General features: G+C 35.0%; 1 protein-coding gene and 1 long non-coding RNA gene across 2 annotated transcripts; one reads left to right on the forward strand and one right to left on the reverse strand.

The window, feature by feature from the left end:
- Positions 1-20: 20 nt before the first annotated feature.
- Positions 21-24,719, forward strand: LOC128210309 (MMS19 nucleotide excision repair protein homolog). Its single transcript, XM_052914576.1, has 24 exons — positions 21-104; positions 937-985; positions 1,471-1,574; positions 3,044-3,129; positions 4,572-4,716; positions 5,113-5,300; positions 5,843-6,004; positions 8,973-9,050; positions 10,040-10,129; positions 10,663-10,711; positions 10,989-11,222; positions 12,459-12,675; positions 13,733-13,830; positions 14,835-14,966; positions 15,996-16,224; positions 16,561-16,687; positions 17,124-17,186; positions 17,804-17,936; positions 18,300-18,454; positions 19,041-19,227; positions 20,390-20,472; positions 20,846-21,013; positions 21,249-21,409; positions 23,012-24,719. The coding sequence occupies exons 1-24, from the start codon at positions 26-28 to the stop codon at positions 23,037-23,039; spliced, it is 3,045 nt and encodes a 1,014-aa protein (XP_052770536.1). The 5' UTR covers positions 21-25; the 3' UTR covers positions 23,040-24,719.
- Positions 18,247-20,966, reverse strand: LOC128210311 (uncharacterized). Its single transcript, XR_008257141.1, has 3 exons — positions 20,834-20,966; positions 20,411-20,458; positions 18,247-18,328 (listed from the first exon to the last, which is right to left on the reverse strand). It is a non-coding gene; the product is annotated as an uncharacterized LOC128210311 (long non-coding RNA).
- Positions 24,720-26,632: the final 1,913 nt, after the last annotated feature.

Below are 26,632 nucleotides of genomic sequence, written 5' to 3' on the forward strand. Positions count from 1 at the left end.
TTATGATTCAATGCGGAGTTTCAACATGGCAGCCTCCGTAGCAAGTCTCATCGAAAATTATATATCTGGTTTCGACGATTCTGCCTCGAAATCAGTGGCAAATGGTTCGTTTTACCTTAAGCGCAAATATAATATTTTATTATTTAAACATATTAGCCAGTTTATTGGGAAATGCTTTAGTTTATTTCTTGAATAATGTTAACAAAACATTATTTTTTCGTACTTACGACGTTTCGTAACAATATTGGATTCACACCTGTTCTTATATAACATTTATGACTTGCGTCCCTACTGTACACCTTTCTATGTAAAGACAGCGTAAACATTTCTTTTTAATGAATTACACTTATCAGGCCTTTTATATAAAAATGTATCTACTAATTCCAAAATTTGCACTACTACCTTACTGTCAATAAAGTATTTTAATTTAACAGTATAGGAATCTGATATCTGACTTCTTTTTTCAATCATAAATGTAAGACTGTTATTAAATATATGGCTTATTTATTGAAATATAATGATTTTCTAATTATGATAACTTAATATTAGTTATGACTATTAGTATTCAAAAAGACTTTCCTTTAACTTTGTTACAGTATTCACAGTGCTGATGATTGGTAGGAGGTCAGATGTACTTTGTTTTTACATCTATATTTTCACATATGTATAATAAACACAATGACTCATCTCAAAATAACTCATCTCATTGACGTGTCTGTAATTCATGGGCAGACATCTAGACAAGGATGCTGGGAAAAAGCATACATGTTGAAAAATTGTTTGTGCATGTACCACTTTAAAAATGTCCACTATGTTTATACACTGTACATGTGATATACAGTTAACCAGACCCTTGCACCCAGCTTGACCATGGCTTTAAAGTTCCTTTTCACTGAGCGATATTTATTATTAATAATTTCTTTTTGTCTTTTACAGACTTGACAAGTGGCAGCACCTCTCTGTCATCCATTGTGGAGAATCTTGGGTAAACATTGATCTATAATCAAGGATGTGATTTATCCGCGGAAATCCGCAGATCTCATGGCCCCAGGGACCCCCTCCCCCTTCCATAAAAAAATTAACATTAATGTTTGAGCCTATTTTTTTGGTTGCTTTTGGTCAATAGAGTTGATATACCTGTTTGCTTCAAATTTGAAGTCTGCAGAGCTCTCTCAAGAGCTTCTAAAAAGCCAGTTTTTCTTCTACCGCAGCGTTCTTTTGACCCCATGAGCGCCCCTAGAATCCATGGCTGAAATGGTGTCAGCCCTCCAGCTGCCAGGTCAATCACATCCCTGTATAATAACATAATAAATTAGTATGTTTAATTTTTGAAAAGCATTCAGTTAACAATAATGTGCATGATGTTATGAGTAAGCTCAAAGACTTTAAAATAAAGCTAGATTATGTAAATGTTTCATTTGATGAACACTCAAATGTGTATTGTTTTTTGTTTTATTTCTCACTCTATAGACCATTCCTGACAAATAAGGAAACAAATGTGCGAGCACGGGCCACTCGACTGATCGCTGACATTCTTCATAACATCCCAAGGGACTTCTTTAATGACAAAGAAGGTATTAACTAAAGATAGATATTTATGTCTGGCATTTGAGATAAATTTCTGGTGTATTTGACACCTTCCAACCTTACCAGATCTGCATACTAGTATATTAAATGGATGAAAACTTCAAGTTTATTGGAAGATAACAGTTTTTAGCTTGACTATTCAAAGAATAAGGAGAGCTATACTACTCACCCTAGCTGCGGGGTCAGCATCGGTGTCACACCTTGGTAAAGGTTTTGCATGTAAGCACCTTTAAGTCATTATCTCAGTAAATTCATCATTTATTGCATTGAAACTTTGGATATATATTCCAAACTATCTAACCTACTAAATTAATGAAGTTAGATAACAAATATTTGAATATAATGCAAAAAATTAGCCTTTATTATTTGAATTAGAAATTCTGGTTAAGGTTTTGCATGTAAGCACACATTGGTTAATATCTCAGCATCTACTTGATGTATTGCATTGAGACTTTATACAATGGTACTCAACCATCCAACCTACTTGAATAACCAAGTTAGATAACTGTATTTTTTAAATAATGACCCTTTATTATTGGACTAAGAATATTATTGTATACGACCTATAAATCCTTAGTATTGCATGCTATTTCCATCAAGTCTGTGTTTCATTAAAGGCTGAATGTTTTTTAATTTTACACAAATCTTTGAAAGCATCATTCTAATCTAATTTTACTGTGATCCATGCATGTTTCGCCAAAACTTGACCATCCTCACACTGAAAAGCGGCAGAATATTCAAGCGCGCTGTCTCTGTGGCAGCTCTTGTTTAAAATTGTTTAAAGGCTTTTCATATTTTGATAGTATTTGAAATTGGATGAAGTTGATTTGTTTTAGCTTGTCTGTTAATAAATAAAATTAAATTGTCTTTTATAGATTTAGTTTAAACATTCAATAATGTATGAACTTAATTTAGATATTGTTAGAACTTAAAATATTCATATAAAATCTGATACACATTTTAAGAAGAACCAGGCCAACTATTTTATATATATATAACATACTGTTTGCAACTGTTTGAAATCATAATTTTGTATATTATTTTCATTAGTCTCACTCTTGTTAACACTTCCCTTTTACCAAGATAAAGAGAAAAAAAACCTTGTATTGTCGGAGGCGTCATCAATTTAACCACGGCCTTAACTAAAAAAATGTTTTAAGATATTGAAATGAAACCTCGTACAAATGTTGCCAGCAACAATTTGCACATTATTTCAAGGCCCATAACTTGTCCCTTTGCAGTAGACTTGCTTTAGTTATTGTCATAGTTTTTGATTTTCAGTATTTTTGTAGCACTACAAATATATGTTAACATTGACAATTCCCACTACTCTGGCTAAATCAGTTATTTCATGAGTTTTTTTTACATCCCTTTATAATTATCAGATGAGCAAATTTGCATCAATATCATGTGTCTTTGTTACCAAATTTTGAAATCCTTTTGTATTTTATTCCAGTTGGCTTGTTGTGTACATACTTGTGTGAGAGACTGGTAGACCATCACTCACTGCAGCCACACGCTCTCTTTGGGATTCTGGCTCTGGTAATGTTTTCTTCTATTAGTGCGTATTTGATGAAATGCAATGCTGTATATTGTTTAAATCTTGCGCAGGTTGACTTTTCATGATTTTTTAAGAATTCAGCTTGTTGTGCATTTAAGGTTAAAAAAAAACTTATTACCTTAACTTTCAATGTATTAAAAAAGATGGCATGCATTTTACCGTAAATGACTGGGTATAAGACGATAGGGGGTATTAGACGCAGGCAAAAAAAAATCCGTGAAAAATCCAAGAAAAAGAGAAATTTGTTTCTGGATGGCACTGAAATGTACCTTTTATGACTATTTGTAAGATTTCTTTTTGACAGTATATCGTAAAAGATATCCTGTCGAGAATGAATAGGGAAGTTACTGTATGCAGAAACTTTATATTGTATGGGCTTGTTCTCAAAGTGTCAACACCTACAGAAAAGAATAAAGAACATGGAAAAGTGCGAAAAATCATGACCATTATTGCATCAGTTTGTAGTATTGGTATGTTAAACAGGTCTAAAGGCAGTGCGAATTTTTCACACCTTTATAATCGTACAACTGACAAAAATATTTTGACAGTGCCCAACTTTGCTTTTTTATATGCATGTTTAATTATTGTTTTATTAAAATTAATATTGAATAATTTTGATAATTTAAATCGTACAATATTTTTTTTCTTAATTATCTTGCGATATACCGTATCTCGATATTCAACTGCCGTTTTAACCCGTATATACTCAATCGATATGACGCGAGTAACTTCCCTTTCTACATAAATCTAAACAAACTCTCGGCCTGAAATCGACCCCAGAAAAAAATTCAAAAGGTTGTTACTGGGTTTTATACGCAGGCATTTTTTTACATCGAAATCTGAGGGAAAAAAATGCGTCTAATACCCAGTCATTTACGGTAAGCCTTTCGAAAACAGGAAAACAAGAAAATCATGAAGAAAACTTCCCTAAACACTTAAGCTTGACTGTTTACACAATAGCTTTTCTAATCACTCTCAGCATTTGTGTTAGCATCTCACCTTGGTTAAAATTTTGGTGGAAGTTTCTATCAAGGCCATATCTCATTAACTACTTGATATATTGGTTTGATACTTCATATAAGGCTCCCCAGTCATCATACCTACTCAAATATTCAAGAAAGACATCTCTGAGCTGAATATTAGCAAAAAACCTTTAGACAAGTTAACATTTGGACTGGAACCAATTTATCAATTTAAAAAACAAACACTTTAAACAACATTCATAAAACTTTACAGGGAGGCTTATGACATTGACCTTTACCAAATTTGTTGTATAAGCTGCAAAACTTATATATACAGGTAAGCAATTTACTTTCATCTGTTTACTTTGATTGGTCATCAGTTCCCATCAAAGTTTGCTCTATTGATACAAATATGATTTGAATACTCAATAGTCGAAATGGCTGTATCTTCTTCATCACAGAGCAAGTCTTCCCACCTGACCAGTGGTGCTATAGAGGCCATATGCAGGACAGTCTTCAAGGAGGTACACTGTCAGTCCCTAGCCCAGGCGGACAGAAGGACAGTCTACAACCTCTTCCTTACTCTTCTTACAACAAGGCTTGAAGGTACGCACTATTTATAATTAAATTGATTCCATAACATGTTTGTCTAATATTTAATGCTGTTAAAATTTTATGCATTGAAATAGTTGAACAATGAAGGAACAAATTGCATGATTTATGTCATTATTGGGGTATGAACAAAGTTGGGCTGGTTAAATTATTTGTAATCTGAAGGACGTTGGGGTGTAGATATTAGAATATAACTGAAAATATTGGAATTATTAACTTTGTACATGTAAGTGTTACTCATAGCAATCTGATTGAAACATATCTATTTTATAATACTTAAGGTTTTCATGTTTGGGTAGATCATTATGATTCTTATTAGTTTTTCCAGTTAATGATTTAATAGCCTATTTATAAGGTGTTATATGAATATTTTTAATTTCTTTATTTCAGATGTTCAAAAGCTTGGAGCTGACTTTGTGTATGGCTACCTACAAGCCATGGACACAGAGAAAGATCCCCGCAACCTTGTGCTGGCTTTCACATGTGCACGCGTTGTTATCCAGAACTTGCCTCTTGGAGTTTTTGTAGAAGAGATGTTTGAAGTTGTCTCCTGTTACTTTCCGATCGATTTCTCTCCTGTAAGTGTTTTAATCATGTTGTCATATGTTACTTGTAAATCAAACATTAAATACTCTTATAGATTAGTGCCCTCTATGCTGGCCTTACCATGGCTGATCATGTCCTAGTCTACTTATATGATGTTTATAACTCTTAGGTCCTGGTTTTGCTGGTAGCAATAACAATTTAGCAATAACAAGGATTATTAATGAATTTCAATCAAACATAGCTCTGCAAATGTTTTTTTAAAGCTTATTCTGTAAATTAAATGTCAGTTCCATTTCTTTACATGAGTTGGTTAAAACCAGGCGGTATGTATTTTAACTGGTATTCAAAAGAATGATTAAAAAGTTAACAGTTGTTTCGTATCATTATTACCGTAGTTTAGCAATGAACAATAATAATGTTTCTTTCTGAAGTTTAAAGCAAACACAGCAAGCCTCAGCCTGATTTTGGTTATAAGCCTCAATTTAAGATGTTTAAATTAAACTGAAAACTGTTAAAAAACCTACAGATTTATCACTGCTAAAATAAAATTAAAAACCATAGCATTTTATTACAGAGCGCAGCAGACCCAAGTGGGATCAGTAAGGAGGACCTGATTTTCAGTTTGCGAGGATGTCTTGCAGCTACACCAAAATTTGCTCAGTTTTGCCTTCCTTTGTTAATGGAGAAACTCACCTCCGATTTGAAGAGCGCCAAAATTGATTCCCTGCAGACATTAGTATGTTTGAGTTTTGATATCTTCTTGGTGATAAGAATAGTTTTATTGGCTCATCTTGTTATTCGAACAAAACTGAGTACTCATGGTGACAGTGACAATACTCTGTGACTGAAACAAATTGCAGATGGGTGTTATAGACAACTCGAAAATCGTCCGTCCGATGGTCCTGACCGGTAAAATTTGACTCGGTCCGACTTAATTTGTGATGGGGTCAGTCCGTCTGACCGACAGTTTTCACGGCCAGATGTAAAAAAGAAAGAAGATTTAAACTTTATCAATTATCAAACATAGCTTTTAAAAAAGTAAGAATAATTTATTTTGTTTAACAGGAAACCAGTGTTTTTATCAATGATATTGTTAAATAACCATTTGTTTACGAATCCGATGTTATTTTCCGGTAGTGTAGCTGACTAGCTCTGTGAACTGTTATTTGTGTTCAAGTTTTTAACTGGTTAATATCTTAATCCGTTTTTAGCTCACCTGTCACTTTGTGACAAGGTGAGCTTTTGTGATCGCCTTTTGTCCGGCGTCCGTCGTGCGTCGTCCGTCAACAAATTACTTAAAAGACATCTCCTCCTTAACCGCTGGGCCAATATTAATAAAACTTCATAGGGATGTTCCTTGGGTGGTCTTCTATCAAAGTTGTTCAAAGAATTCAATTCCATGCAGAACTCTGGTTGCCATGGCAACCAAAAGAAAAAAACTTTAAAAATCTTCTTCTCCCAAACCACAAGGCTTAGGCCGTTGATATATGGTAGGTAGGATCACCAAATGGTCCTCTACCAAGATTGTTCAAATTATGGCCCTTGGGTCAAAATTGGCCCCGACCCGGGGGGTCATGGGTTTTCTCTATATGTTTAGAGTGAAAACTTAAAAAATCTTCTCCTCTGAACTTACTTGGCCTAGAGCTTAGATATTTGGCATGATTCATCGTCTAGTGGACCTCTACAAAGTTTGTTCAAATTATGGCCCTGGGATCAAAATTGGCCCCGCCCCAGGGGTCATGGGTATTCTCTATATGTTTATAGTTAAAACTTCAAAAATCTTCTTCTCTGAACTTACTTGTACTAGAGCTTAGATATTTAGCATGATTCATTGTCTAGTGGACCTTTACAAAGATTGTTCAAATTATGGCCTTGGGGTCAAAATTGGCCCCGCCCCGGGGGGTCATGGGTTTTCTCTATATGTTTATAGCGAAAACTTCAAAAATCTTCTCCCTTGAACTTACTTGGACTAGAGCTTAGATATTTGGCATGATTCATCGTCTAGTGGACCTTGTTCAAATTATGGCCTTGGGGTCAAAATTGGCCCCGCCCCGGGGGGTCATGGGTACACTTAATATGTTTATAGTTAAAACTTCAAAAATCTTCTCCTCTTAACTTACTTGGACTAGAGCTTAGATATTTGGCATGATTCATCGTCTAGTGGACCTCTACAGAGATTGTTCAAATTATGGCCTTGGGGTCAAAATTGGCCCCGCCCCGGGGGGTCATGGGTTTTCTCTATATGTTTATAGCGAAAACTTCAAAAATCTTCTCCCTTGAACTTACTTGGACTAGAGCTTAGATATTTGGCATGATTCATCGTCTAGTGGACCTCTACAAAGATTGTTCAAATTATGGCCTTGGGGTCAAAATTGGCCCCGCCCCGGGGGGTAAGGGTATCCTCTATAAGTTTATAGTGAAAACTTCAAAAATCATCTCCTCTGAACTTACGTGGCTTAGAGCTTAGATATTTGGCATGATTCATCGTCCAGTGGACCTCTACAAAGGTTGTTCAAATTATGGCCCTGGGGTCAAAATTGGCCACACCCCGGGGCTGATGGGTTTTCTCTATATGTGTTATAGTGAAAACTTAAAAAATCTTCTCCAAACTCACAAAGACAAGTAACGTCTTAATTTAAACTGGATAACATATTTAGTACACATACCAATTTTCAATATGGGCCACATACAACAATTAATAACAAATATACATATATAGATACACACGTAAAATCAAGTAGTGACAAGAGCTTAGATATTTGGCATGATATATCATCTAGTTGACTTGTACCAATATTGTTCAATCTTTGGCCCTGGGGTCAAAAAATGGCCCCACCCGGGCGGTCATTGGTTTCATTGGTATATGATGAAAACTTAAAAAATCTTCTTCTCCGAAACCAAAAGGCGAAGGCCTTAGATATTTGGTATGAAGCATCATTTATCGGACCACTATTAAGATTGTTCAAACTTTAGCCCTGGGGTCAAAACTGGCCACGCCCCGTGTTCATAGGCTTAGGTTTTCAATATTTGTATATAATGGAAGAATGTGCAATATATGACAGGTGAGCGATTCAGGGCCATTTGGCCCTCTTGTTATTTCTTGTGAATGTAAAATTAGCAACAAAGGCTTTGAAAAAGCAAGTTTTCAAACAAAAATTGTTGGACCTGCAAATTTTCTTTCGGACCGACAAAATATCAGAGGCTGTCGGTCCAAATGACCGAGACTTTTTCTGAACTTTCGCGATGTCTGGTGTTGGTGTCGGTTATACATACTAAATGGTATGAGTGCTGTGCCCTGCAAAAACCGGCTAGTTGGAGCACTGTTTCAGATACATTAAAGATAGAAAGGTTTTTTGTTGTAGACCCTGCATAGTGGAGGTTTTTTGTTGTAGACCCTGCATAGTGGTATGTCATGGGAAACCGGTATAGATAATGCATGTATATTTACTCACTTAAGGTGGGTATTTGGTGAGATCAATTTAGTATTTTTTTTCTATCAGCAATTAGCATGAGTTTTATTACCTAAAAGATTGAATATTATAAGTTCTTAAATGTTAGAAGATTAGTTTAGAAAAAAATATAGGCAACATATAGTTCTCAAAAGTGTTGTTAAAGACTTTTGGGTTAACCACTCAAGGTAAAATAATTTTTAAGAGAGCTTGGAAAGATGTTATCTAATATACACTGTTAATAATTATTTCCAGGCTGAATGTGCCAAGTCATACGGAGCAGAAAACCTCTATGAGTTTCAGACATCTTTCTTCAGTTGCATAAAAAAAGAGGTAAGTTTAATTTTTTCATGTCAGATTTTAGAAACTTCACTAGGCAAATTTCTAGGTATCTCATAGGTCAGGTATTATTCAACTTCATGTAAATTTCCCATTTGTCTACTTATTTATGGAATTCTCATTCCAAAGTTAACATAGTTTAGCAATATAATTTCCAAATTCTGGGCTCTGGCAAATTCATTTTTCTGAAATGCAGAGAAAAAGGTCTGTGTGCATGTGATCGGAGAGTACAATCTGATAGCATTTTAAGTGTGATTAGTTAAACAATCTCAGAATTTTCATATAACAAAAATAATATAGAAGGCAAGTTTGGTGGGGGAGAAAGCCGGCAAGTGTTTTGTAATGGCTGTACATGTATGTGATTTTATAGATAAATAAAGAGAAGTTACGTAAAGCCTAAAAATTTCTGTATTACCAGCCCTGGGAAAGATCACTCACTTGCATCTTCGGTACGTGTCTCATTTCAGAATACTATGTTAATGTTTAATGCTACTAAAATTAAAATATAATGATTTTAAAGACCACAGTCGGAACAATGTGCATCATCGAAATATCAATACAAATATAAATGAAAACCTCAACACAGCTATGTCAATCAGGAACCCACAGGCACTCTGTGTGGCCGGTAAACTCGGCAAGCCTCCTTGCACGTGCCCTAGGTTCAGATTTATCCATCTGCCCTGCAACCATGTGAAAGATGCTTATAGTCATAGTGACCAGATTTGATTGAAAATGGAAGACAGCATTTAAATACAATTATGTATGTATGACACCAGTTGGAACCATTTGCAGCAGCCTGTAGCTAGTTAAATCTTTAATAAAGAAATTCCTGTTATATAGGCTAGCTGACTCATTTTGTTTCAGATTGTCCTCTCCAATGATCCAAGGAATATATTTTGCTTTAAATTTTCCTGTCCAATGTCCTGAGGAATGTATGTTTTAGATTTTCTTGTCGAATGACTTAAGGAATATATTTGTTTCAGATATTCCTGTCCAGTGACCCAGCTATTGAGGAGGCTGGTTTGTCTGCCTTACAAAGCATGGTAGCTGCGATTGCCAGTGGAATCACCCAGGTAACTTTCTATCTTAAACCTTTGGCATATGATGCTTTGTCTGCTTTTCTTCTGGTATAGCATCCAAAACAGAAAAGGTATTTAAGAACATAAATGTTTTGATAAATAATGTAACGTCTACTTAATGTTTTTTTTATGTCACCTGCCATTCATTGCTGAAATATAGGGATCACTTTGACCGGCTGTGTCACACTTTCGATTCTGATCAATAACTTTGGAATTATGATTACCCAAATTTAGTTCGGGTTCAAAAGGTCAAATGTTAAGATTATGGTTTCCTTTTACTTGAACAGTTTTGTTTGTTTCTGAATGACTTGATGTAGAGTCTTTATACTAGTGTGCACACTAGCCATGGTCAGTAAACAACTACTATTGATTTTAAGTCTATAGTTCAAAGGTCAAGGGTATGGTGACCATGTCTAGAAAAATTAAGTGTGCCTTCATTTCCCATCAATAACTTTTGAAAGACTTGTTGTAGAGTCTCTGGACAGGCCATTCACTGAATATCAGTTGAATTTAAATATTTTTTTCAGAGTGACAGAAAGAAAAGTCTGGATGGATTTGTTGATGAAATATTGAACGGTGAGTTTGCTGATATACAGGTATTACAATCTCGCCTCACAAGTGATAACAGAACCTAATGTAAATTCAAAAAGTTGTGAACAATGTTGTTATCTTTGGTAAACACAAACTGTAATGTCGGCTCAAGAGCAGATAGAAATATTGACGAGGAGCTTCTTACATATCTTCACTATGTCAGTATGCTTATGTTTAGTGAGTCCTGTAACTTTGGTTATAATATTTTCATATTCAAAATGATCACCTGGAAGATTAACATTTGCATCCATGTTTGTTGCAGATTGTAAAGGGCACCTGCTACAGCCTGAGTTGATGTTGATGTTGTCAACGGGCAGAATTCTCCAAGCAGTAGCTCTTGGCTCTGAGCTTGCCTGTGCACAGATTGTCAGGAGTGCAGTCCCCTTGCTGGTCGAGGCGTATAATAAACATACACAAACAACGCCTAAGCATAATGTTATAATTGTGTTGAATGGTTTCCTTGGTGTTACAGCTTCCTTTTCATACACAAATAAAAGTAGGTGTTTAAATTGTTTATTTTGCTGCGTCAAATTTATTAAAACTAGGGATGGCAACGAGTAGTAAAATTAATACTCGAGTACTCGGACGATCGTTCGATCGAGTACTTGGGTACTCGATTACTCGGAAATATTGAATATGTGTTCGCAAAGACAAGATTGTGTATACATGTATCGTTAATGACGTATATTGTGCGTTGGTCGTATTATTGGTCATTTTCACCATTAAAGTAAACTTTCATTACGTATTTTAACAAAAAATGATATAATAAGAAAACAAATGTTGTTTCAGGCTATTAATTTGTCTTATTCGTTTCATTTTATACAAGTATGCACTGCAGAAATGAACAACAATCAGAATTACAATGAACGAAAATTAATAGCATACATAAAAATAGTGAACAAAATTCAATACGAAGTTCAGTTGTTGTTTACTTACACTTATTATTTTTTAAATGATAGTTTTTCGTACTCTGTAATTGTTGTTTATCTCATTAATATTCATAATTCTTGATTTAAAATATCAACCAATCAATTGTGATAATCATTGCAAAAATAGTTAAAATACGCCCATTAAGAAATCTATTCTCGGTCGATACTCTTTCGCTCGTTAGCGTCCATTGTTTGGTGAAAGGTCTCTAATTGGTAAACAATAGAATTGTGTAGGTGAAAGTACCGCTATCAAAACTTCACCAATTGACATCTAATTTGAAATAGGGGTCCTTTGTTGACAGTTTGCAACTATCGCAACAAATGTCAACTAATTGATTGAGGTCAATTGTGTACACAGCGGGGATTAGAGGGACCGTCAATTGTCAACTAACCAGATCTGATATTTTTTTCTGTAAATCGTGTATTTGGTGAATTTTATAGATTTTTTTGATTTTTTTTCCGAGTACTCGAGTAGTGATTTGGTACTCGAGTACTCGGACGTTCGATCGAGTACTCGAGTACTCGGGTACTCGTTGCCATCCCTAATTAAAACTATTGATAGGCTTGTATTGTCATTATAAATTTTTTACCTTAAGCAGGCTTGTAGTCCACTGTTGTGATAGTTTTAACATATTTATTAAAATAGTTTTAACACGTTTTTGATATACTCTAAACAACATACTGAAAAGAGTTTTCACATTTCATTTCACATCAAGAGTTTTTGCATTTCATTTTCACATTAAGAGATTTCACATTTCATTTTCACAATAAAACTGCTGTTACATGAGTCTTTTTCTTCACAGACCCAAATCCAATGATATCCGCCTACAAAACCCATCTACTGGACTTATATAAACGGTCAGTAGAAGATGAAAACAACAGTATACAGTTGCTAGGGATCCGTGGTTACAGATCTATTTCAATGGCAACTGGTGATAACTTGACAACAGAAGATATCTCCAACATTGCTCAGCAACTGGTGAATAAAGTTGTGGAGAACTCCTTTGAGATTAATACCAGGTTTGTAACATTCCATGCTCAGCTTCATTTCATGGCAGTTTTTCAGGTGTCTGTTATTTTGAACAAGATAAAGAGAGCCATTGTGTCCATCACTTGACAGTTATAGAAAACAATTTAAAGTGACACTCGTATTTAAAATCATTACATACACATGTATAACCAGGGATGTGATTTGAAATTACCTGAAAAAAGTATTTGCTTGCTTTCAGTTGTTTCAGTTAATATTCACGTTTGCTTCAAATTTAAAGTCAGGAGAGCCCTCAAAAGAGCGTTTAAAAGCCATTTTTTCTTCTAGAGCAGTGCGCTTTTGACCCCAAGAGCGCCCCATAAACCCATGGCCGAAAATGTTTCAGCCCTCCAGCTGCCAGGTCAATCACATCCCTGATAACAAACATAAATTTTGAGTGATAAACCTTTAACTACTTAATATATAATTCATTTTTTGAAAATACTGATAACATGATTGTAACTGTGTATTTAATACCTAAAAAAGCACAAATATTCAACAACTGGTTAGTGCTAAAAGATTTACAGTGATCAACTATCATCTCATAGGGCAGAAATACCGTGTTTACTGCAACATTCTTTCAAATTAGACACGGTATACTTCATAAGAACCATTGATTTGACATCAATTCATTCTTTTTAGTAAATTAAAACAATTGTATTAATTGTGGTACATCTTATTTGGGAGTAAGAGTGCATCTTTAACATGTTTTTCAGTACCGGTAATTTTCAAAATCTGAATAGTGCCCATCATGAATTCCTGTTATTTCTTAAAGAATTTAGTTTGAGTACAACGTTGATTGCTTATATGAAAATACTGTATTGTCAATTACAACTGAAATATGACTTTGATGTGGCGAAAAAATCGACATAGAAAGATCAACATAAGCATAATTGTTTTATATAGATACAGAAGGAATAAATTTGAGACTCGGATAAAAGTTTGATAAAACCATAAAATCGAGATATCAGAGATCAACATAGCGAGTTTGGACTGTATATTTCTCACCGAGTCCCCTTATTTCCCACACCATTTTATTTCTATTTTCAGGCATGAGTGTTGCGAAGTCCTACAGCTGATAATGTCACAGTATCCAGACATTGCCGAGACGGTGGTTTACCCAAGATTCTTTAACATTCTACATAATGGTTAGTGCTGTAACATTTAAAAGTGATTTATTTATTGTGCATGATCTTAGGAGTGTTAAATGGCAGTTTAGTTTAATTAAATTTGTACTGTAGAAAAAAAGACAAGTTCTTTTTAAATTTATGTTATTGTTATTCTTTTGGAAATGTACATCTATTTTGATTAAATTCATCAAATAAAATGGCTATGAATGTACAGGACAACCATTAAATGAGTTCAATGATGATTTGTCTGATTGTCACAAATCAGTTACGATTAGGTTTCATTACAGGGTATTCAAATGTCTCAGGTTTGGCATATACCAGTACTATTTTAGCTGGTGAAAGCTGATTGCTTACATTAAGGTCACTCTCAATTCTGTTTCCTGAGAAGAAACCAGTACTGTGTCCTTTTTAAGAGGCCATGTGAAAGTGCCCCTGGTTGGGATCGAACCAACATCCCATGGGTGAGAGGCGGATACCTATACCACTAACCTCTCTCACCCTGTTTGTGATCATTGTTAAATGTTTAAATTAAAATAATTAGCCTTACATGGTACTGTTTTTTTTACTCTTTTTTAAGTGTTCTGTTATTTTTCAAATAGTTATTGAAACATTTGCAGGAAAAGTATTAATTGTTATGTTGGAAATCAGATAAAAATAATTGATCTATTATCGGAGATTGAAAACAGATTAATTATAAATTCAAATTCAAATATTTTTTTAATATACATTTTCTGACTTGTCTGTTTCATTTATCCAATATTTATTTTTTGAAGTATCTAGGTGGGAGGATTACTTTCAGTGGGAAGTTGGGAGAGGATTCTGAAGAGAAATGAGGCTGATATGGTAAAAAAATCATGGGAACACTGCTTTCCGAGGATCATAAATTAATTATAACAAATCATTACTGATGGTCTCTAATATTGCCCTTGATTTCAGGTTATTATCGATCTTCAAAACACCATTTATTAATTTTACTACTAGTCATACTGGCATTCCCCCATGGACTGTTTTTTCTATCCCAGAGCCCATGTCAGTTGATGGGTCAAGCCAACTGGACAAGACAGGGGTTCTAGAAGTGTTGCCGCCAATCACACGTGGTCAGATGTGCCTCAAACTTGTAACGGATGTTCTTTACAAGATGCTTAACAACCCTGGTTTGTAATCTGTGGATTATCTAGTCTTTATGAATTATAGTATAATAAAGCACAATATTGGTTCAACCCCTGCTTTCATGGTAATTTGTTATTGGAAGTCTTTCAGTTTTCGCAGGCTTCAGAGATTCTCCAACACTAATCATGTTTAAACCCCTTTTTTAAGGTATCCTTATACAATTATGTGAATGTTGGATGCGTGGTGACCTATTATTATTTTGGTATCATTACAAAGGGTTTGACATTTATATTAAGGGTATGTCAAAATTCCACCAAATATAATTCTGATAATATGCTTTATGCCTTGAAAGATTGCATATTGAACCATATTATGTTTGGTGTCAGTTGAAATAAAGATCACACACAGCAATAACTTGTTCTATGGCATATTTTCTGCCATTTATTTTGCATTTATCAGTTATTAGAATGCAATAGCTTTAAAGATGCACTCTTACTCCCAAATTAGATTTACCACAATTAATAATATTGTTTTGATATACCAAAAGGATGAATAAATGTCGAAAAATATGGTTCTTATGACAGATACCAAGTTTAATTTGAAAGAAATTAGCATAAAGCAAGGTATTTTTACCTAATGAGACTATTGAAGACCACAGTAAATCTTTTAGCATTCACCAATCATTTAATTAGCATTCACCAATCATTTAATATTTTTGCGCTTTCTGCTATTAAATACACAGTTACAATCTTGTTATCAGTAATTAATATTTTCCATAAATGCATTATTTAGTAAGTTGTTTTGGGTTTATCTGTCAAAATTGCTGTTTGTTATACATGTGTATGTATTGATTTTGAATAAGAGTGTCACTTTAAATGATACCACAATAGTGGGTCACCATCATACTTTAACATTGAAGAAAATGTCTTTTAAAAAAATGACACGCTTATTTGTGCATTTAGTACCTTCATAACAGAATGATAATCAGTTTGTAAAATTGTAAAGTCTTAGGTCTGTTATCATATGTAAGTTAAAGTAATTTACCTTACTCTAAAATTGTAATTTTACCACAGATTTCATAGAGCTGTACTGTCCTTTGAGCAAGTGCCTCGCCAAGTTGTCCGAAGCATGTTCACCTGACACCGACTGCACAAATACTCTCACAGCAGGAGTTAGAATTGTCCACGACCTTGTGACCTCTAAGTGTAGATGCGCACGATGGTATCAGGCACTTTGTGGAGACCTGGTTTTAGCAAATCTGGCCGAGTTTATACGACATGAGGCTTGCCATTGGACCGAGAGGTATGTACATGTTGTTGTAACTGTTAACGTTGTTATAATGAATATAGACTTGTATAACAATTACAACTTTACTGCTGTCATTCACGGAAATGTGTGGTTGTGAGCGCATCACATCATCAATTAACTACTTTTAAAATTGGATATGAATTTTAAAAATGGTATTTCAAATCTATGAATTTAAAATTGAAAAGGATCCTGCCTTGTTAAAACTTCATGTCTTCATGTGGTCCTAGTGAATTTGATTTCATTATAACTAGATAAACTTAAATGAAATGATATAGATTTTGAGTTGAGATCGTTAATTTATGGCTAAAACACCATCTTTCTTTATTTTAGCAAAATCTTAGAAATGCAGTCCCTGTTCATAGACAGCTATTTACCTTCAACAACCTGTGATACTGAATACAAAGGTGATGACCTTGACCTGTTCAAGGGTCAACCAGCAAGTTTTTCTCCTTTACAAGTAAGTGGACTTTGTTATATTCGATTCTTGATCTGTTAAATGAATTATCAATCTTGTTGCTTTCAATAGCAGCTTTAAGTATGTTCTAGTCAAACACTCAGTTAATTGTATCAAGTTCAATTAATGATAAAATGCAAGCAAGTGATTATTATTTTGACAGAGAATTCGAGGTATTGTGATAACCTGGGTGTATTAGGTTTTGTTGTCCTGCAAAATCTTGAACCTTGTCTGCCATATCTCAAAAACAATATAATCATGAAACTTGGTACACATGTTGCAACCAATGCACATTTCCAACAAAATGTGTAGCATGGCCCATAACTCTGGCTAAGTAATTGTTCAGTTGTGCCCTTGATTGACCTAAAAAAGCAGACAAGCTTTGGCATCGTCTTGCAGTGCTACATATTAAAATGGTAATGGTTCTTCTATTGACCAGGCTAGCTGTGATGCGGTGTTCGTCTGTTTGCTGACACCAGTGATGTGCTCAAGTCCACCACAGGTAAGAACCTGGAGATAATACAACATGTGCTCAAGTCCACCACAGGTAAGAACCTGGAGATAATACAACATGTGCTCAAGTCCACCACAGGTAAGAACCTGGAGATAATACAACATGTGCTCAAGTCCACCACAGGTAAGAACCTGGAGATAATACAACATGTGCTCAAGTCCACCACAGGTAAGAACCTGGAGATAATACAACATGTGCTCATGTCCACCACAGGTAAGAACCTGGAGATAATACAACATGTGCTCAAGTCCACCACAGGTAAGAACCTGGAGATAATACAACATGTGCTCAAGTCCACCACAGGTAAGAACCTGGAGATAATACAACATGTGCTCAAGTCCACCACAGGTAAGAACCTGGAGATAATACAACAAAATTACAATCTAGCATTTTGTGATATGTAGATTTCCAGTTTGGTGTCAAATAGAAATTCTTAGCAGAATTGTAAAAATCAGGTTTCATAAAGGCAGTGTAAAGTTTGTGATTAAACATTATATGACCATACATGAAGAGTACATGATTTGTTGATATGAGATATCATGGATGTCATTCTCTGGTAGTAATATTTTGTCACGTTTATCCATGATTTTTTATTTCTGTTTTAGTTTTTATCAAAGACTGCCAGGTTGTCAGACTTGTTGGATAGACTAGCAGCTCTGGTGTTTGAGGATTTGTCCGCTAATGCTCATGTCCATGTGTGTAAATGCCTCGCAGGAATGCTCAATAAACTACAGCAAGGTTGGTATTGTAGAGCCAGTCATTTTGTTTGTAGGTTAGTAACCCCATTTAAAGGCATTAAAAAAGGAATTCCCCTGTGTATTAGTACTCCAATACAACTGCTTATCTAATCAATAAAATCAGTCTTCTATTCTGATCATCACACTGTCTTATATGGAAATGTTTTACAGGCCAATTTGGAATGTGCAATACACAGATTTCCAAGGTTAGCTGCAATAAACTATGCATGTTTGGTGTTCTTACAACTCATGCTAAAATGTTTCTTGAGTTGTGCCCCTTGATCATCTAAAAAAAAAAACAAATGGGTTACCATTGGCATTTGTTTGTGTTTTGATTCCTCTGTATGTCTCTTCTTTTTTTCAGGGGAATCTCTTCAGACAGTCTTGTGTACTCTGAAAGACAAGATACAGGCTAAACTGGAAAATGAGAGTGACACTCACTCTGTGGTAACTCTGTCGTGGGTCACAAAGGCGCTGGTGCTCAGGGGTCATAGCATGGCTGGAGACTTTGTTTCCATGGTAACATTATACAAATTACTATATAGATAACAAAATTTGTTAAGTGTTACATGTGATGCATGTCTAAATGTTTCCTGGTTTACAGTTTTTCTCAACTGTATTATTAAACTGTCATTTTTTCACCACACTGTGGAAGAACTGCAACTGTTTACATATTGCACTTTTTTCCCCCAGAATTTTATAAATAAAATGCCTGCGTCTTAAATAAATAGGGTTTTAGCCAAGTTTTATGAATAACAGGGTTCTGCAGATAAGGGAGAGGGTGCTAGGGGGGGGGGGGGGGGGGGGGGGAGAGGACATTGTATCAGGCTGTGAATAACTGAACAATAGGAATTGGACAGAAATTGTGTTTAATTGAAGTACCATAATATTTAGTTTGAACAGCCAAATGTGTAAACTCTGTACCGGTATTTATCTATAATCAGATTAGGTTAAATTAAAATAAATCTGCTGGTTTCTATGAGGGCAGAAAGGTGCTACCAGGTGCAACACCCTTCCCTTACTCTTTATGATACATGTTATAAGTTATGCATATATTATAGTTGGATCTTATTCCAATTTTAATTCAATTGCTTATGATTTTCAGTTAATCCAGACGTTGTCATCCACAGCTAATGGCCGACAGGCAGCAAGGGGTTTTCAAACTGTCCTGTCAATGTATGAAGAGGTTTTGAATCGCCAAATGCATGCATCTGTCCGCATGATGTACAGACAGAGATTCTTCCTGGAACATCTGGGTCCAATTGTCACAGCTTATGGTAGTGCTTTACAAGGTGGGTGTTAAAGGATTGATAGCATTTTTTCTTGCATTTATGCTGTATGAATGCAGTACCTAGGGCAAGTGAGCAAATTCCATGAAGAGCACTAGCATTGTAGGTCATTTGCTCGCTTGCCCTACTGCGTTCATACAGCATGAATGCAAGAAGAAATGGGTTCAATAATTATATTTATATTTAAAAAAATAATATTCATTACAATTAAAAATTAGCAGTGTCTTCTGTAATTGTTATGAAAGAAATGTAACCTACAACATACATTTGAATAAAGAAATGGCTGTTTATTTAAACATTGTATATCATTGGTTAAATGATGTCTCGTTAGTCTAATCAGAGTGCAATATTGAAACAAACAAAGATGTTATAACTCTTTGAATGTTAATTAATACAGTGATTTTTTGGTGCAATTTACTGCCTTCTAAAGGCTGTTTCCCATAGCAAAAAAATGTTCATTTCCCCCCAAAATTGATGATATTTTCCAATTGATTGAATACAGATCCTGTGAATGAATAAAAAGGCAATGAATCTACAAAAAAAAACTTGATAAGACTAGCTCTGTTACAGCATAATGTATGCATAAAAAAGTAAAAATATATGTAATTGCTATTATATTTACTTTTTTAGCATGATTTAGTATTTTTCCCAAAGTCGATAAAAATTCCATATTTGAAAGGAGCAGGCAGTGAAAATAATTCCAAAAAAAATCACTGCAATACGAACATCAGATTCAAATATGTTAGTATGTAGCTTGTACTTTTGCAGCAAAAAATGTCAAGGTATTGTCACTGTCTTGGAATCAGATGCAAAAAACTGTTTCACAAAATGCAATGGTACTTTTGAATGTACTTATAGATTTGTTTTTTCATCATGCTTGTTTTTGGTCTTGGTAAATTGATATGCCACATAATGTGTAATGTTTGAATGAAAAATGTGAATGTCAATCCATGAAAAACCTCCTATTTCAAAGCCTGTTACAGAAGACATAAAATTATTAAGAAATTTTAAGATATATATGTAGATGATATAAGGTGATTTACTTTTAGATCAGGCAATATGTTTTGCAAAGGAAAGTCCTTGGTTTATTGGAAATTGTTTCAAGGCTGTAATGTTGTGTACTTTTGTTAAGTCCTTAACCTTTTATATGCTACTTGTTTTGCAGAAAGCAAGAAAAACTACCTACTTGCCCTTTCCTATATGATGCAAGGCCTGGATAAGCAGGTCATCATTCCTGAAATGAACAAGGTACAATATGAAACAGAATCTACAGTAACATAATAAGGAGATTTTTGTACAATATTTAATCATATCTGTTTATTTTCTGAGAGTAAGTTAGAAAACACACGTATCATGCATGAACTTAAACAGGATTTTCACTCCACTTCCGTAAAATGCCATGGCCATCATTATTGAGCGCCCTCTGACAGCAACTAAAGGTTTAGATTCTTGTTTTAGAATTGATATCTATTATTTGTGTATTCAGCAGTATGAAGGCTTTGGCAAAGCCATGAAATTTCCAATTATAAACATTTCATGATCTGTTTTCCATTTTGTAGGTAGTTCTATTTTATAAGTAGTAATTTAATTTAAATATTGAAAAATGTACTTTTAATTGCAGATCTACCCTCTTCTGATCCAGTCTTTGCTACAAGATGACCTTGACCTTCAGCTGGTTACCATGGAAACATTGAGTGAGCTGCTGTGCAGTGCTCCTTCTGTTGTTGCTAAGCAGATTGATTCCCTAGTGCCACAGCTGCTCAGCCTTACTACCTACAAACCCTCCATGGTGAGAGTGGAGATAATATCTTTATTTGTTTATTTTTTAAATCTCAACCATGGAACACAGCTTTAAGCTGATTTTCAATTCTGTTTCTTGGGTAGATCACAGTTGTGGTATCCATTTAGAGATGTGTTAAGAATGTGCCAATTGAAGTGTTTGAACCACCTGCATCTTTGGTGAGAAGCAGACACCTGTGTTATAAAACCACACTTTCCCTTTAAAATCCATTTTTCATTTACAGAAAGTGAGAATATCTGCCTTGAAATGTTTGAAAGAGTTGACCACGCTGCCTTCACACGTTCTGGTTCCCTACCAGAACAAGGTTTGCCGTGCGCTGGTTCCTGTTTTGGATGACATGAAACGACTGGTGAGAGCACAAGCCGTGGTAGCGAGACAGGAATGGTATGTACGATAAATTTTATAAAGCGTGATGCCAGTCCAAACAATTAATAGGCATGATAGGAGCAAATTGAATGTACTCTGGTCTAAAAAATCAACCAAGTCATCTGTTTATGCTGCATTTCCATATTACTGTGATATTTTATAGTGTTGTGTACTTGAGAGATTATTGTGACACCTGAAAGGGTGATATAGGTGTAGCCTTTGGCATCAGCCACAGTGTCGTCAACAAGCCATAGTGTAGACAATGGCTCACAGAAGTATTTATGGTCATTTTCAATTGTGGGGTTAATCAATTACTACTGAGTTATGCCAATTTCTTATTAAAAATAGTAGGTTTATAACTTGTGCAGACTATAACTTATAAATAAGAATTTATTATTCAATGGTAATGAAACTCAATAAAGAAATATATGGGCATAATGTCACAGTCAGTTTAATATTTGAGTAAAGAGCCTCAGTAATTCAGTAAACAGAGTTTTTCCCATATTCAATTCAAAATAAATTGTAGGTTTATATCTGGTCATTATTTATTATCATATCAGGAATAATGGTGGTGACACTATTTGTAGGGATCATGTTTTGATCAAGTTTGATCAGTAGATTAATCACTTAAGTTACACTAGAGTATAGCCCTTTAGTTCTGAACACAGCTGGCTTACCTTTCATTTTGGTTTAAAAATGAGACAAAGTTTCGACTTGACAACAAGGTTTTGCATAGGTTAGGCAATAGTGGGTGCTCAAAACATGCCACACATCCATTTCTGCCATATTCTAGTGTTATATTATGGAATATAAATTACAAAAAGTAATCTTAGACCTCAATGAAGCTAATTTTGTCTTTTATTATGACAGCTTGACAGTCTATAATGCCCAGTTTTCAAATGTCTTGTCTTGAATTTGATATGAAATCTTCAGTTTTGTTGCAATTATATGATGCACTTCCTGCCGTGAATTATTTTTTGTGTTAAAGCAATGATTTGAAGGCTTTAATAGACTTTGTTTGTCTTCTGTGATTTGTTTTCTCTGACGTTAGTGGTAATTATAAATATTTCTAGCAGCTGCAGTTCTAAGTGACTCTTACAACTTTTTTGTAGAACATAACCATGTTTTATAAGTGCTAAGTGACAGCTGTAATCTGCATATTGGCAATATATGTTAGCAGGAAAGTGCATGTTGGTTTTTGTCACCTTGTAGACTTGTAGTGGAATCAAATAAACATGTGTATTAAGAACATGAAGCAAAATTCACCTTAAAGTTATGATAATAATAAATTGAGACCATAAACATTCAGTGGTAGGTTGTTTTCGACCAGTAGATGACCCCTATTGTTTTGGGTCAAAGTCATGGTAAATAGGCTTATTTTGGGTACTTTGTTCGCTCCAAAACTCAAGAACAGCGAGGACAGTCAAAGTTCGGAGGTCAGCAAATTATCCCTATTGTTTTGTGGTCAATGGTCAAGGTCTTGGAAATGCTAGGTTTCACTTTTTTGAAAACTTACAACTGTGCAATTGTAAATAATTTATGCATTGCATCTTAAGCTTATTAAATATTCCACATATTTCTTACAAACAGCTTTAATGTTTGACAAACTTCTTATTTCAGGATTTTGTTGGATTCGGACAAGCAGTAGCCATTGAAGGGACACATGATGAGAGCGTTAGAACAAATATCATTTCATGCCCTACTTTAACCCTGCCTCTAAACAGCGTTATTGTTAACATATTTGGCTAGTGGGTGTGTCCCTGTTGTGCCATTGTTTGGCTAGTGGGTGTGTCCCTGTTGTGCCATATTTGGCTAGTGGGTGTGTCCCTGTTGTGCCATTGTTTTATAATCTCATTAAGGATATTTGTTAATGAACTATTATGGATATCAATTGCATAAATCACCTCTTGCAATGGTTGATATAATTTTTGGACCATCTGTAAATAATATTGTCAGAATCGATGACTATGTACTTTGTAGACTTTTATTAGGCCTAAAAAAAAATATGTCTGTTTCGGGTAACCCGACCCTACCTATAAAAATGCGCCGACCCTAACTATTTTTTTCCGTTTCTGTGCAAAAAAATATTTGTTAGCGAATAGAGAGTTACAGAGGGCGGATAAATGCAGATTTTAATCAGAATTATTGTTTATATGATAAAACAAAGTCAGGCAATGACAGTAATGTAGGCTAGACTGCCATGTGCAAGAAAACACTCTGAACTTACGACAGATTTTGAAAAAAAATAATAAAAAAAAAAAAAAAATCCCTACCTACCCTACCTAAAAATTTTGGGAAGGTTACCCTAAACAAACAATATTATTTTTTTTGGCCTCATTCTCTATTCAGATTCAACTGGTTATAAATGTACAATGAAATATGGAGACTTTTATTAGAGGTGAAAAAGCTTTCATTTTTCACCAGCAATGTCTATCTTTTTGGGTTACCGCCTCTTAATGGTCATTGAAAAATACCCAACTGCCATCATAGAATTAAATGTTTAAGTCTGTCAAATAATTCTCTTGATTTGATTAAAACTAATGCTATGATTGTAAATACATACAAACTTTACATATTTGGAAGTTGAAACCTGATATTACTTGAAGTATACACAATCCCTCACATTTTCTGTCAAATTCATAATGTTCAAGTACTTCACAGCCTGATACAATGTGTCCTCTTTTCCTTAGCACCCTGTCCCTTTTCTGCAGCTCCCTTCCCTTTTTAAAACCTGGGTAAAAGCCTACCAACTTGAACAATGAGCATATTAACGACAAACATGATGCGAAATATACGACATCTTTGTATATTATATTCTACGCACACGTCAATGATTTGGCAGCATTTTTGAAGTGCTGTGAATGTCTGCATGTTGATACCAGTTGTTGTCAGTGGTAATACTTATTAACAGGAAGCTTATATTTCTTGTTTTCTTTTTAAACTTTTGTGTCTGCGTATATTTCTTGTGAGTGGCTAGTTGTATAATAAGCCACAATAATGGGCATTCAGGAAAACTTCATCAATTATCAATTGTAAGAGGCACATAATGAATTGTACCTAAACACAACCTACAAGGTATTTTATTATGCTACTTTTATGCTAGTCAAACGGTCATATTTTGAAACGAGGTTTTGCAGCTCAGTGTTCAATGTATGTGAACTATTATACTTATATCTGAACTTGCATTAATGTTATGCAAGTTAATGTGGTTTGATTTATAATACATGTTACTCACTTTGCTTATCTATCATATACATGTATACATGTAAATTTTAATGTAGAAATTGATACTGCCAGAAAATAAAATAATCATATGCCATGTATGTCCTCAATTGTCCTTCCTATGCTTCCATCCTTTCACTTTCCCAAGACTGCAAGTAGCTGTTTATGAGTGGTATACTATTGGATGTTGGAAACACTCGTGTGTTTGTCATCTGATTATATTGTAGGCATACGAGTACAACTAAGGGGATTAACTCCTGGCGGATGATCTTATAGCGATACAATGGCAAACAAGGAGTTAGTGCCAATTGATATCATTTAGTGTTAATAAATTTATGTAGTCTTCGTAGGAATGACAAGTTAGACGTCAGTTAGGCTTTGGACATTGTCTCTCTAGACTGGGTTATAGTGAAATGTTTGGCAAATGAGCTTGTCTCTGAAGTTTTCATGGTATTTAATTAGTTCTCCTTTTGACTACATCAGCCTTGCTGTTAGATAAATGGTTTGAATTACGGATGTGACATATATGAGAGCTTGAAATAATAAGTTGAAGACTATCATTAATTAAAATTCGTTTCACAGAATTATTTGATTGAAATTATTGTTTTATTTGCATTATGTTTAAAGTTGCGTCACTGTATATACATAAAGTATTTGCTATACACAGCGTTCTAAACGCGGTAAGAATAATGTACATCAAAATGTTTTACCCGTCCGGCGGAGGGGTTGGGGGCAAAATTCTGTCAAAATCCATTATGCCGGAGGTGTTCGGGGCGTTACCACGAGGCTGGCGGTCTCATCGGACCAGTTTTAATTCAGCCTGCTGTCTACATGAACCAGCTCGACCCCGCCCCCTTCCCGGTGCGCTAATACTTATTTAGCCGAATATAGCTTAAGCTGTACCTTAAACATTTGGAGGAATAGGAGGTGATGCTTTAGTTATTCTTAATCACACTTTTCATTTCGTACACTTTCGAGGCAAGATCGATATAGAAATGTCGTTCGTCCAATGTTATATATACAAACTCATTGTTTTCCCTGAGAATCTATCATTCCTAAACACGAGGGTCAGCATGAGTGTACACAAATACAGGCTTGAGAATCTCGGATGTTTTGGCCCAGGACCCATGGTTACCGTGTATATGACACATTAAAAAAAACTTTTCGGGAAGAATTGTTTTTGTATCGTTCAAAATTGATTATACGCCAACTTTTAAAACGCATTTTTAATCATGTACGTAGGGTTTTCGGCCATATGAATCGACGAAGCTGAAGCTCTATTTGAATCATTATGTAAGCTGTTGATTTTGGACAAAATAAGTCTTCCAATACTACAGTGGAAACTACCGGGTCAAGCCAACTGTACAGCTATGATATTATCGAAAGGCTCAGAGTAGGCTACATTAGATTGTCAAAAGGTATTACCGTCGATATATAAGAATAAATATATTCTGGTAGAACATACACCAAGAGTATGAAAACACCAGATTTGGTTTGAAAAAACTACTGTTGACAACAATGATAAGCGCAATACTGTCACCGACCCCTGCCATCAGCTTACTTCTATTCTGTTTCCCCCTTCCTAGCATCAGCTTAAGAGCTATTCTTTTTCGCCCTCCATAGCATCTGCCTAAGTGTTATTCTGTTTCCCTCTTCCTAGCATCTGCTTAGGTGTTATTCTGTTTCCCCCTCCCTAGCATAAGCTTAAGTGCCATTCTGTTCCCCCTCCCAAGCATCAGCTTAAGTGCCATTCTGTCTCTCTCTCCCCAGCATCGGCTTAAGTGCCATTCTGTTTCGCTCTCCCTAGCATCAGCTTAAGTGCCATTCTGTCCCCTCTCCCTAGCATCTGCCTAAGTGCCGTTCTGTTTCCCCTTCCCCGTCATCAGCTTAAGTGTTATTCTGTTTCCCTCTCCCTAGCATCAGCTTAAGTACCATTCTGTTTCTCTTTCCCTAGCATCAGCTTAAGTGCCATGTTGTTTTCCCCTCCCTAGCACCCTCTTAAGTGCCATAATGTTTCCC

Source organism: Mya arenaria, chromosome 12, assembly GCF_026914265.1.
Source record: "Mya arenaria isolate MELC-2E11 chromosome 12, ASM2691426v1".
Lineage (NCBI taxonomy): Eukaryota > Metazoa > Mollusca > Bivalvia > Myida > Myidae > Mya > Mya arenaria.